Genomic DNA, 12,735 nt, shown 5'->3' on the forward strand with positions numbered 1-12,735 from the left:
GAAAGGGAGCACATTTCATTTTTTCACAAGAGACATTGTGAGAGCTGTGCTGTACTGTTCTTTCATGGAGTTTGTCCTTAGGGTTTCTGCCTATATTGATTGGTTCTTCTCACTGCAGCAAACCCCCCAACTGGATCAGAGTATACCTACTTCATATCAAAGACAGACTTCATTCCCCACAATGCAGACAGAGGTTGGCTCCATGTAGCAGATGTCAGCAATAAAGATCCATCCTGTATTTTCAGATGGGAGTGGAAGGGAAAAGAATACCAGGGAAAATAGAGGTTATCATTTTACCTGTACACTTTAATTTACACTTACAAGATGAATTTAGGAACTATAGCAGATTTTGTGCTTACTAAGCTATCCCTATGGGGATAAAGTATAGGTATCTAATACAAAGAGCCCTTGGCAGACAAAGAAAAACGTTACAGATGACAATGGGAATGATCTATGATGTTAATAGCAGATAAAATCAGGATAATCCATGCCTGAATTTTGATGCACTCTGAGTGGAGTTCACACTGCTTATAAATCAGTTCCCTTTTATTTCTTCCTAGAATCATCCCCCAAAAGATTACTTTCTCCAACAAAGGGAGGTTATATAAACTCTGGTATCTTATCTGACATTTATCTTAAATACATAGTGAGTTGAAGCATTTTTCCACTTCCAGACATATGTAAGCACACAGCCACTGTGCATCTTATCTATTTTCTTGGGGAAGAAAAAAATAATTGTAGAACTCACAGAGGGGGAATATGTAACTATTACAAGTACTTTAATGACAAGCATTGCAGGCCAGCCAGTAGGTGCATTTTAGATACACATATCCAGAGAGGCCCAAAACATACCAGGGCTTAGGCTGTGAGAACTTCTAAAACTCAGAACGGGTCTTTGATTACTTACCCTGGATGGCTCGAGGTGCGTGATGGCAGAGTTATGGCAGTTGTAACTGGCCTCTTCCTGTCCACTGAACACATTATAAAGCTTCAACTGCCCCGTGCAAGTACCCAGCATTAAGAATCGTTCTCTTGCAGAAAACGCGCAACAGGTAAAGCCACTCTCATCCTCATTTGCTTCCCTGAACACAGAAATCGGACGGAACCTAGAGAAGGCAGAAATACAAGGGTCAACCAAAAGAGAGAAGAAAAGCAAAACTGAAATGCTGTGTGATGATATTAAATCCCGTCCCTAACAATCACGTAGGTGCACGTTATAGCTTTCTTCTAGGACAACCTAATTGTCAATTGTAAGACTAGCACTCAAGTGAGTATGTTACAACAGCGTTTGCAAAGTTACAGGGTTTGGTTTAAGCTATTAAGTACTTCTATTAAAGCACATCATTAAGTTGAAGCACTTGGAGTCCATCTTCAAAGTTGGATTGATGGAAAACCTGTAAAGCCGTCACCTGGATAAGCAGAGACAGCTAGCAAAAAAATTTCTAACAGTTCTGAAACACTCCACAAGGAAGGCATGGCACATCAGCCAAATAACCTGTCACCATAATCTCCTAAGGTGATACTGGTTTCACTGTGAAGATGCTTTCATCCATGTGTCATCTTTATTTTTTTTTTATTTTATTTATTTTTTAATAAACTTTACATCATCTTCCAATTTAACCTCAGCAAAGAAAGATCACATAAAAAGGCTAACAAACTTGCGGTGCTGTGGATTCAGCTGAAAGAGCAAAATACAGATTCCACTGTCCCGCATCTGTCAGCCAACCTTCCTCAAGGCTACACTCCCAAGTAAAACTGGCATTACACACTTACCTTCCAAAGGAGAATAAAGAGCTATAAGCTCCATAGTCAATGTTGCTTATGAATTAACATGATACTGAAAATAAAGTGTGCTTTTTGTACTAAGGGCCAGTATTAAGGACAAGAGAAACAACAACTTCTAAAAATGCCTTTTGAGGGTCTCCCACTTGTCATTGTTGAAGTAAAACACTTCTTTCCTCCGCTGTGGGACTGCACAGCCCAAATCCAGGTAAGGCTTTTTGGCACATCCTGACAGGAATCAAGAAACATTTTTCTTCCTTACCTGCTAAATATAAGGTGTCTATCAAAGCAGCCACCATCCACCCCTCCGTACTTCGGAAAGGCTGCCCTGCGGGTCAGCCGTGAGGTAAAGTTAGTTGGCGCTTGGCGCCTCTGTTTTGGCTCAGGACACTGGTGGGGAGTAAAGAGAGAGAAAGGGGGACAGGTGGCAACAGGGTTCTTGCAGCGGGCATGCTGCTCCCTAAGGTACTCTGTGATTATACTGTCCAGCGTGGGTGGGGAAGGAAGGTGTCTGTCCAGCTGCTTTTTGATAGCTGGGCTCTGGCTGTAGGCGCCATGGTCCGATTTTTGTCGCAACACTCTGATTTTTCTGCCGTTGCAGGGAGATGGCCTCTCCCTGACAAAGCTAATCCTGCCAATCAGAGGAGAGTTGCTGGCGTAAGAAGGGCCTGGAAGGGCAAGTGGACCTTGGGATGCAGACGGCCTTGCCTGAGCATGGACAGAGGTGGCAGTGGAACCTACAGAAGTGTGGCTACTCAAACGGGCTGAGATGCCGTTAGCTATGCGAGGAGTGCGAGGCAGGGTCACAGGAGAGGCAGCAGCCGCAACAGGGGGGAAGGCAGATGAATGAGATGCTGCAGTCATGGGTAGGTCAGCCTCTTTAGTAAGGACAGATGCAGTTTCTCCTAGGCCCTTAGAGATGAGATGGTTCCGAATCAGGAGCAGCAGCTCCTTCTCAGGAAACGTGATCCTTGACTGGGCCACCACATCCGCTTTCTGCAGCCGAGCCAGAGACACATCTGTGCCAATCAGCAATGGCTTCCCCGAGACACGCTCTATCAACTCAGCAGCATATTTGCAGAACTTCACATGCTCGCTGCGCTTGTCCTGAAGCACCGGCTCTTTCATCAGCTGCTGAATTTGACAGCTGCTAAAGAGGGGGAGCTTGCTGATAATCTGCCGGACAGTACTGCTGCGTGAGAGCCCCACCAAGGCTTTGCAGGCTAATGCTCGGATCTGATCTGCGTCTGTGATTGGCATCTTTATAGAGAGCAATGACAGCAGCACTTTGATGCCGTTGTTGGACTGTACCACATTCCACATCTTAGCTAATGTGTGCTCACTGCTCTTGGGGGCCTGAGGAAGCTTTCGCCGAGGAGTTCCAGAGATGAATTTGCCGATACTGGAGATCCGATTATCTGGGCCACATACACAATTGATGATGATCTGAAGAGCTGATTTCTGAATCTCGGCATCATGGATGAAAAATTCACCCTCAGCAACTCCAAGGATGATGCTAATACCTAGTGAGGGAAAGAAATACTTTCTTTAGTACTCTAAAACGTATCTTACACAGTTCATCAGTTAAGTAAGGGAGTCTTCAACAAATTTGAGGAAAATAGACATTTCTCTTCATTCTGGGAATTTCTGAAGTTCTGCTAACTAGTGTAAGACATTCTTCTACCTCCCTGGCAAAATGTTTTCCTATGCTGATGCTCCTCCATTTCATCAGTAAGTAGGGAGTCAGTCTTTCAGAGAAGGTGATCAGGCACAGCCCAGGAATGCAAAATCTGAGATACCTGACACAGAGAAAGATGCACAGGCATGCCTCTGATTCTTACTGCAGAAAGCAACTCTCTTGTACAAAGTGGAAACAGAGAAAAGAAGGGGACTGTGTTATGAAGGGAAAAACATAAGTCATATCACAGGTTCCAAAAGGAGTCAGGCAAAAACAAAACTTTGGGTTTGTTTTTTTCGTCCCCAGAGTTCCTGTTTGTTTCAGGTCCACTTCAGATCAAAACCCTCGCTCAAGAAAGAATTAGTGTTTTATCTAGAGAAATGTTTTGTGCAAAAGAAATTGTCTTTTGCCTATATCTAGTACTCTGCCTGCCTTTTATTTTTCTTTTCTTAAAAAAAGTTGGGCCCCAGTTAATCCATAAGCCTTAAATCTGATCCAGGCTCATCTCATTCATTTGCATACTGAATCTGCAGGTAGCCAGTTAGAGCTTAACTCAAACAGCAATAATTGTTCCTCTCCCATATTCTCAAATGCCATATCCCCAGGAGACCTAAATTTCTGGGAAGTTGAGGGAACCTAATAACCATTACACAAGTAGATTAGCCACCATCTGTATTTAATGAGCTCTTGAAAACAAATGCGAGTCAAAAACCATGCCTTCAAATCTGTAATCCAAACACAGTGCTAAATATGACACAATTTTAACCACAGTATACTCTCCCATTTATTTGCATCCCTGACAATAACTCTGAATACATGAATTATTTTAACTCTTGTCTCACTGTAGGTGAGAAACAGCCAGCTGAAAAACCATGTACTAGAAGACAATTGGTAAGTGTGTAAGTCATCAAGACCATATTCAGCTTACCCACAGTGGAAACAGTAGATCCAGCTTCATCTAACACATCCACAGGTTCTGCCAGCTGCAACTGGATTTTAGGAACCACAGTCAGGATGGCTAGTACATCCAAAGCATATCGTACTGTGTCATTCCTGAAAGACAACAGAAGAACTTCTTAGAGGTGTACATACAGAGTAGTTTCAACAACATAAAATAGTATTCAATCTACTCTACTCCAACAAATAGGAGTAAATCAGTCACATCTAATGTATTTGATGATGCCTTTTGATTTTAGAACATTCCACTCAAAGGGCTGGTCTCCACAGAAGGCAGTGCTCACATGCCCACACTGCCTGCAGGCTCCTAAAATGACTGTAATTTCATATTTATAAAAATAAGAATGTTAAGACTTATTAAAAAAAATCTTAATTAAGCTTATAAATCTAGTTTACATCTTAGTTGGGAAACACTGCTGTCTAAAATACTCTGTCATTGGTCAACTAGGAAGGAAGTTTTTCTGAAGTAAAGGGAAACTGTTCAAGAGGAAAACAGACAAGTGTGACAGGGAAAAAGGCATCCACTTAGGCACCAATTTAAGAGAAACACAGGTGTACAGAAGATGAAAAGGGCTGTTAAGCAAGAGGTGGAAGAACAGAACAATGCATGAAAACAGGGGAAGGTTTGTAAGCCTCTATGGGAAGGTAGGAGTTAACCCAGGTAGCACTTAGGAAACAGCTGCAGAGAGTAAGAAACAGGAGAACAGAAACTACCCAGGAGAGTGCAACCTGAGAGAGAGAGGGAGGCAGGGGATTGCAGAAGCAGAACAGATTTCAAAAGCTTTCAAGTTAAGTTAGGCAAGGAGCTCCTGCAGGCAGCAGAAATAAGTAGGAGGGAGTCCTGGTGACAAGAATAATGCTGATGACAATGAGTTATAGCAGACATTGACTCAGTAGTGAACATATCTCTAGAGAGGACTACAGTTTCACTCTGGGGAATAGATGGTCATTAGGATGAACAGAGGCTGGAACTTTGCACCCTTCCTCCTTTGAACTGGGGACAGGATCCTAATGGTATTCTATCAGAGCCTGGTGGCAGTTCCCTTTCTTTTGTAACAGTAAAGATGCTGCAGATTTTTTGGGGGTAGGGAGATGGAGGGGAAAGAGGTGCCACAGAAAGATAACAGAATATCACGGTGTCTCCACAGCTTGTCTGCGGCCAAGATAAGGCAGAAGCATCCTAAGGTGAACTCCTCTACCAACACGTTGAGTTTAACAGCTGGTGGTGTATCATCTAGGGACATCAACCTGAGCAATACACTAACAATCCTCAGTATTTTCCCTCTCTCAAATGCTGGTTTGTTGCAGATTCACATAACTTTGCACAGTTATATCTGCTCAGTAAACTTCAAATACCAACAGATAAACAAAGTGATACACAGTGTCCTCTCTTGAGTCAGCTAAACTTACCACATCCAAACAGACATTCCACCTCTTTCCAGGATTAAGATAAGTCTTGATTTCACCCTCTACTTTGAAAGTTTTCTAGCCTTTCTCTAACAAAAAGGTAAACAAATTTTGAGACAGGTAGAAAGTGGCACAGAATTCTGATTAAGCTCTACTATGATGCTGATTTCTCAGAAATCAAAGGCCTGAGGCATTTTGGCTCTTCAGAAATCTCATGACATCCCTCTCTACCTCAAAATTTTATTCCTGCTTTCCATGGTGTTAACTTTCGTAAGTACTGCATAGCCACAGCACAAGCCCTAGCAGCACTAACCAGTGTATACCTGTTTTAAATGCTATCAGAGAGGCAGAAAAATCTAGAAATGTTATGTCCTACCCAGGAGTCATAACTTACTGCACTAAAATACAGTACTACAGCAAACAGCTTACCTTGCGTAGTACGTCTTCCAGTTGCATGCTATTGAAATGAGCTGAAGCATGAGTTGGACGCAAGACAATTTGAGAAAAACCTCTGCTGGCTCCCAGTAGAGCTGCGCTGGACCATACTCAATCAGGAACTCCATCATCTCTACAATCTGCTCATGAGTATATGAACAGGCCTGCAGGGAAGGGAGTTGGGAGAATTAGGAGATCACAAAGGTTACAAACTCACACATCAAGTCCCCCACTGCTGGCATTTAACTGAAAAATTAATCCACAAAGAGTAAACTACCACTGTTTCTTGCAGATTACTTTCTGTTTTATTCCCCAATTATAAAAGAATACAGCAATTGTCACTATAATATACCATAATAAGCTTAAGAATAATATCCTTAAAAGTTTCTTTGCAGTCCTAGAAGGCTTAGGCCAATTTAAGAAAAGTTACATTAAATTAAAATTCTATGCTGCTTTTAAGTTACTAATCTAGTAGTTACTAAACCATCATTCAAAATAAATTTCTGCTAAAATATTAAAAAAGGCTGCAAAAAATATTGTTACAATTTTTAAGTTCTGACTACAAAACACACTAAAGAAAAAAGGGAATTCCTAATAAGCTTGCCTTTCAGTAATTTTCCTTCAAATTATGCAAAAAGGCAACAGCTTATACACATTTCTTTAGTTACTGAAAATAAGTGATTTTTTGCAGAAGCAAAGAGATGCTGATGTTTTTTTTTTTTTATTTCAGCTCTTCCAGAAAACCATCATATATTAAATCAAAAACCACAGGTGAACGTGCTCCCTCAAAACAAGCAGACATAAAATTCAGTTAATCACTTTTCAGGGAGAAAGCAGGAAAAAAAAATAATCATGGCCAACACAAGAATCTTCCAGGTCATTCCTAAAAACTATGGTGTCCAAAAGACACGTTTCTGTTGTCATTATCAAATCAAACTTATTTCCAAGTTTTTCAACATTATGCGCTTTTCTATACATACAGATTTTGACCTTTCAGAGATTAAAAGCATAGAAAAAATCCACGAGTATCAAGAATAACCTGACTTTAACTTGAGTTTTGAGAGATGGAAAAGGAACCACAGCAGATGAGCATGAATCTTAATCAAATTTAATTCAGATGAACCTCAAAGGCTCTTCTGTATTTTCTATTGCAGTGTCATTCCACAAGGCAGGAAAAAAGTCCAAATAAAAAAACCCCGATCCCTATAGCCTAGTTATTCCACTGGCTTCAAAGGACATCCACATATTCCTGCAGCTTGGATTCACTTGAAAAATGCAATGACCATGTTAAAAGCTTGCAACATGCAACTAACCTTATATGGGGGCTGTGGATGAACCAGAATGCCACCTTCAGTGCGCTGGAGTGACTGCTTCACCTGTTCAAGTTTGATAGCAAGGTGAGCCTCAAAGTATCGACGTAAGGCCATGCAGGTGTGTTTCCCAGTCTGGCGACTGGCAAAGATCTCATCATCACTCAAGAGGGCTCCTTGGTCTTCCAGGTTTAAGATCTCAAGAGTGCTTATCTTCAGGAGGAGGTTGGGTGAGGTGGGGAAAAAAAAAAAAGTTTCATCAGCTCACTCTTGAGGAAAAAAAAAGCACCTACAATTCTCAGCTGCACTTGTACTAAACCCAAGCAAACTTACTTTGCTACACAAGACATACAAGCACACTCTCAAGAGCTGGCAAAAGCTGTCTAAACAGAAAAGGGTATCTGCAGGAATTAATATTAAGTCTAAAAAGAACCATTCCCTCTCATTCGCGATCTATGAAGAAAGAAATCCAGAAGTTACATCAATGTAGATCTGGAGGCACTCTTGTGCCTCATATTATGAGGCATTTTATTGCACAACAAAGTGTGCTTACACCGTACAGTGCTGATGTACCCAAGTTAGATGCAACCCAAGCTATTAAGACTGCACAGCAATACCATGCAGACGTACCAGCTTTTGTACATAAACAATATAATTTGTGCTCATGAGGTAAAGCGGTTACCACAGCACACACACAGTCGTACCTCTCCTGGAACAAGGCTGGATTTATCTACATCCAAAAGGGTGCACAACAATACCGCACATGTATGTGGAACAGCGAGAAACATTTCAACTCCCACTAAGCCACCACTGTTGAGTACTGCTTAACCCAGAAGTTGCACCAAAAAGCTCTCAAAGGGTAGCAAGTCTCTGAACAATAGTAATAATAAAAATAATAAAGATAAAGGGATCCAGGTGTATGTTGCTTAGAAAACTCACTCCACCTCTCCATCTCTTGGGAACCAAGGAGGAATAAAAACCCAAGCAAAAACAAACAAAAGAACAGAACTCTCCACAGTTGCACTGTAAAGGGTGCAAAACCTGACACTGAAATCCTGTTCACCACATAAAATTACAAGCCTTACCAGGTTAACCAGACGTCGAAGGCCATCATGCCTGTCAAAGAGCTCCAGGACAGCACGGAAGGAGAAGCAAATGGAGAAGAACATAGTAGCATGGCAGCAGCCCGAGGCATGGGAGCACTCCATTAGCCATAAGGTGTAGTTTACTACATCTGAAAGCACATTATGGGGGTGCATGCACACCTAGAAAGCAAAAGAACATTCCTGAGAAGGACTTCAAACAGATTGCTGAAGAGAATTTCTCCAAGGAGAATGAGGGTTCTTTGAAGGGCAAACAGGACAAACATCAGTTACTCCCAGCTTGATTTGGGACATCTGAGACATGAAATAATAAGTCCCATTTCCAGACCAGTAAAAGAAAGCCCCAGTGAGGCTAATAAAGGCTATGATGTGGCAATGTAGGACTCGCAGTTGGTCCATTCCCAGACCTAAACACAATAAATACAGCAGTCTCAGTGCAGTTTGTAATTCCAGAGAGTCCTTCTCTGTACTACTTCAAGCTATCCAAAGAACGTTTCACCAGAGAAGGAAGAGAAGTTTCCATTAAAGAAACAAAAAATCATTCTCAGTGTAACAGTATCATACACTATGGTGAAGGTCTAGACTTCAACACTACTGGAGTTTGCTAGGGGAATTTCAAGGATCATCACATGCAATTCTAAAGCTTGAATCATAGAATGGTGTAGGTTGGAAGGGACCTTACAGATCATCGAGTTCCAACCCCCCTGCCATGGGCAGGGACACCTCCCACCAGCCCAGGTTGCCCAAGGCCATGTCCAGCCTGGCCTTGAACACCTCCAGGGATGGGGCCTCAACAACCTCTCTGGGCAACCTGTGCCAGTGCCTCACCACCCTCAAAGTGAAAAACTTCTTCCTAATGTTTAATCTAAACCTGCCCTCTTCCAGTTGAAAGCTGTTTCCCCTCGTCCTATCGCTACATGTCCTAGTAAAAAGTCCTTCTCCAGCTCTCCTGTAGGCCCCCTTTAGATACTGGAAGGCCGCAATAAGATCTCCTCAGAGCCTTCTCTTCTCCAGGCTGAACAGACTTTCTCTGGAAATAGACAACTGAGCTGGTCTTTCTCTTTTCTCAGACCCTGTCTCTGAGACATGCAGACAATGTGCTCAGAACTGCACTTTTGCATATGGTTGTTAGCTTCCAACGATGAGGAACTCAGAACCCTCCACCAGGGTCAGCACCAAGAGGAAGAGCACAGAGAGCTGAAGCACTGGCACCAGCCACTATATGTCAAATTAACAGATTTTTTTGTCTCTTCTCTGCTGGTGTTGAACATACTCAGAGAATATAGTGCTACCAACTCCAGCCTTACTTCTACCCCAAGACCTAAGGTTTGGCACGGACTAAGTGACAAGAATTACCCACCCCTTGCAACTGGCTTTGTCTGAAATCCAAAGACAAAAGGGAAGTACCACAGAAACCTGCTCTGCTATCTGCAAATACTGGGAATAACATCTGGCAGATGAGACAATGTCACTACCAAACAGCTACATGGTTTTATGACACGGCCTGAGGATGTCAAGCAGAAGGAATCCTCACACAGTGCCCTGCCGTGGCTTTTGGTTTTGCTTTTGAACAACCATGCAAACAGCAAGTAGAATCGGGGGGGGGGTGGGTGGGCGAAGACAAAAAAAAAAAAAGAAAAAAGAAAAAAGGGAGCATAGAGAGCTTTCTCATGACAAGGTTCAGAGAAACACCAAAGCAGGGCATATGCAGCCAAGGTCCATCTTTCTGACATAATGGACAGAAAGAAATGGAGGGAACATTATTTCCATTTCACCTTTCTTGCCCTTATAAGGGAGATGTAATACAGGGCATAGACAGCCCTGATCAACCGTGAATACCAAAAGATTTTTGAACTCACTCATACAAATGGCTGCAGAACACAAATGCCAGCAGAATCCATACAGATATGGCCTTAAACAGCCACTACGTGCTCAGAGTATTAAGCATGTTAAATCACAACACACATTCAGACAGCATCTAAAACTAGGAAAGAATAAGCAGAAATGTACGGTTACTAGTTTAACTGCTTCCACTTTCAGCTGAAAAAGAAAAACCAAAAACTAGACAATGCCAGGGACAGGCAAGGAATCAAAAGCCATCATTCAAAGCAGAGCGGAGTTAGAAGGCTTAAGGCTACAGCTTTGCAGTTGCTTTGAACGAATCTTAGAGCAGGATGCTCCCATATGCCAGTACTAATGCTCACAAGCTGAAAGTTCAACTTTTTTTCTTGGCATGGTAGCAACTTTAGAATAAACTAGATCAGTTCACAGATCAGCACAGACGTGCTACCGTCAGTACAAAAAATAAAAAAAGAAATGGAATCACTGTTTAAAGTACCTGGGAAACTGAAGCTTAAGGGTGGACTGCCTTCAACCTGTCTGAAGGGATGCGTGCTGGAGGAACACTACTGAACTGAGAGAACAATCTATTTTAAGATTTTTTTTTTCTACATTAAAATACAAAGTGAGGAACTTTACCTTCATTATCAGCTGTTTTACTATTCATAAGTTCAGGCCACGGAGAACCCTTAGTGTCATTTAATTTGATTTTCTGAACAATGCAGACCAGACCTGCATTGGTCTTCTGCTGCACTCTACCACCACCACAGAACTTGTGCTGCTGTCTGGAATCTGACTGAGGTGCTGTGTAACACTGAAGCTATCCACACTGAGACTGTGCATGGAAACAAAACAATCTCAGGTATGGGAGTCCATTGGAACAGATGGGAAAGGAAAGACAAATGAGAACGGAGGAGTTTTTCCTTTTTTTTTTTTTTTTGAAGGAAAGGGAGTAATAGGATGAAAAGGGTGATGAAAGTATTGAGACAAGGACAACAAGACAGAGGTCTTCAGGGAATTCCCTAGAAAATGATATCCACACCCTTGAAACAAAACACTCAAATACACTGGTATTTATATACTTCCTATTGCCTCTGCACATACAAAAGTCTTCTATATAAATTTGCTTTTTAGCTTAGAAGATATTTATTCACTGTTTGAACACAGGTAGAAACACTAAGCAACGACAGGAATCACTGCAGTTACAGTAGAAGAACGCCTCTTACCCTCTCCATGGCGTCTTGATTGTAAGACAAATAATATAAGCACATGGAGACCCCTGTTGCTGCCATGGAAGGACGAGGAATCTCCAGCAATTTTTGTACTCCTCCATGAGCAACAAACTCCGTTGCAAACTTGTTGTGCAGCAGCAATGATGCTAAATGCTAAAGAAGGATGAAAGCACATTAGACTGGAATTCTTCAAATTGTCATCAATTCCGGCCCCCGCCCCACAGAAAAACAAATGGCAGAAAAAATAACTGCTCCGTGTTTTGCACACCTTATTTCTTCCTCCCAGTATATTTAACTGCAGAATGCAGTATTTATCCCAATGACAAAACCAAAAAAGGCACTATCACTTTGTTTTACATATCCTGCAAAAGAAATGCAAGAAAAGCAAACCAACTCAGAAATTATCCAATAGGCCACCTAAAGTCTTCCTATTCTTTTCATATTAACTCTCTATTATCACTAAGAAATATTTAAATTTGCGTTCACACTTTGTATATGTCATAATGCTGGCAAGAAGAATTTTACAAAATGAAGTTTAAAGGCTACTGTTAAAACAGGAGTCTGCAGCTGCACTGAAGTTTACTACACTCTACTATTTGTATTACCAACACCTTAAGAGGAAGCAGTAAGAACCATTGTAAACCCCACCCCGCTCCCAAGTGAGGTAACCTACACTTTTTGTAGGAACACTGCTCCTTGGAAATAAATTCTCAGACAAATGACAATGAAACAGAAAGATGACACTGAAGGACCAGAGGCAGAGAAGTTAGTGTGAAAGAGGGGAAGAACGCACAGACAAATATAACTTGTGCTACTGCACTGCAGGCTTGCTTGAAGAAGGTTATTTTGTGTGTTTTCTTGTACCTCAGGGAAGTAACCTAAAGACTCCTCACACAAAACTATTGTATTTCAGACATTAAGCTCAGATGCCATGCTGGGGCTTCTGGGAGTAAGACGCTTACACTTTTTACTCCTCACAAATGTTCCTTGAG

General features: G+C 41.8%; 1 protein-coding gene across 1 annotated transcript in view; it reads right to left on the reverse strand.

The window, feature by feature from the left end:
- VPRBP (Vpr (HIV-1) binding protein) overlaps window positions 1-12,735 on the reverse strand; it is a 48,283-nt gene that overhangs the window by 23,265 nt on the left and 12,283 nt on the right. Inside the window, exons 8-15 of the mRNA XM_009891260.1 lie at window positions 11,738-11,896; window positions 8,655-8,834; window positions 7,573-7,782; window positions 6,254-6,423; window positions 4,389-4,513; window positions 2,045-3,305; window positions 908-1,106; window positions 151-233 (exon numbers count right to left, since the gene is read on the reverse strand). Coding sequence (XP_009889562.1) covers window positions 151-233; window positions 908-1,106; window positions 2,045-3,305; window positions 4,389-4,513; window positions 6,254-6,423; window positions 7,573-7,782; window positions 8,655-8,834; window positions 11,738-11,896 — 2,387 coding nt within the window. The remainder of the gene's footprint in view (window positions 1-150; window positions 234-907; window positions 1,107-2,044; window positions 3,306-4,388; window positions 4,514-6,253; window positions 6,424-7,572; window positions 7,783-8,654; window positions 8,835-11,737; window positions 11,897-12,735) is intronic.

Source organism: Charadrius vociferus, unplaced genomic scaffold, assembly GCF_000708025.1.
Source record: "Charadrius vociferus isolate BGI_N301 unplaced genomic scaffold, ASM70802v2 scaffold758, whole genome shotgun sequence".
NCBI lineage: Eukaryota > Metazoa > Chordata > Aves > Charadriiformes > Charadriidae > Charadrius > Charadrius vociferus.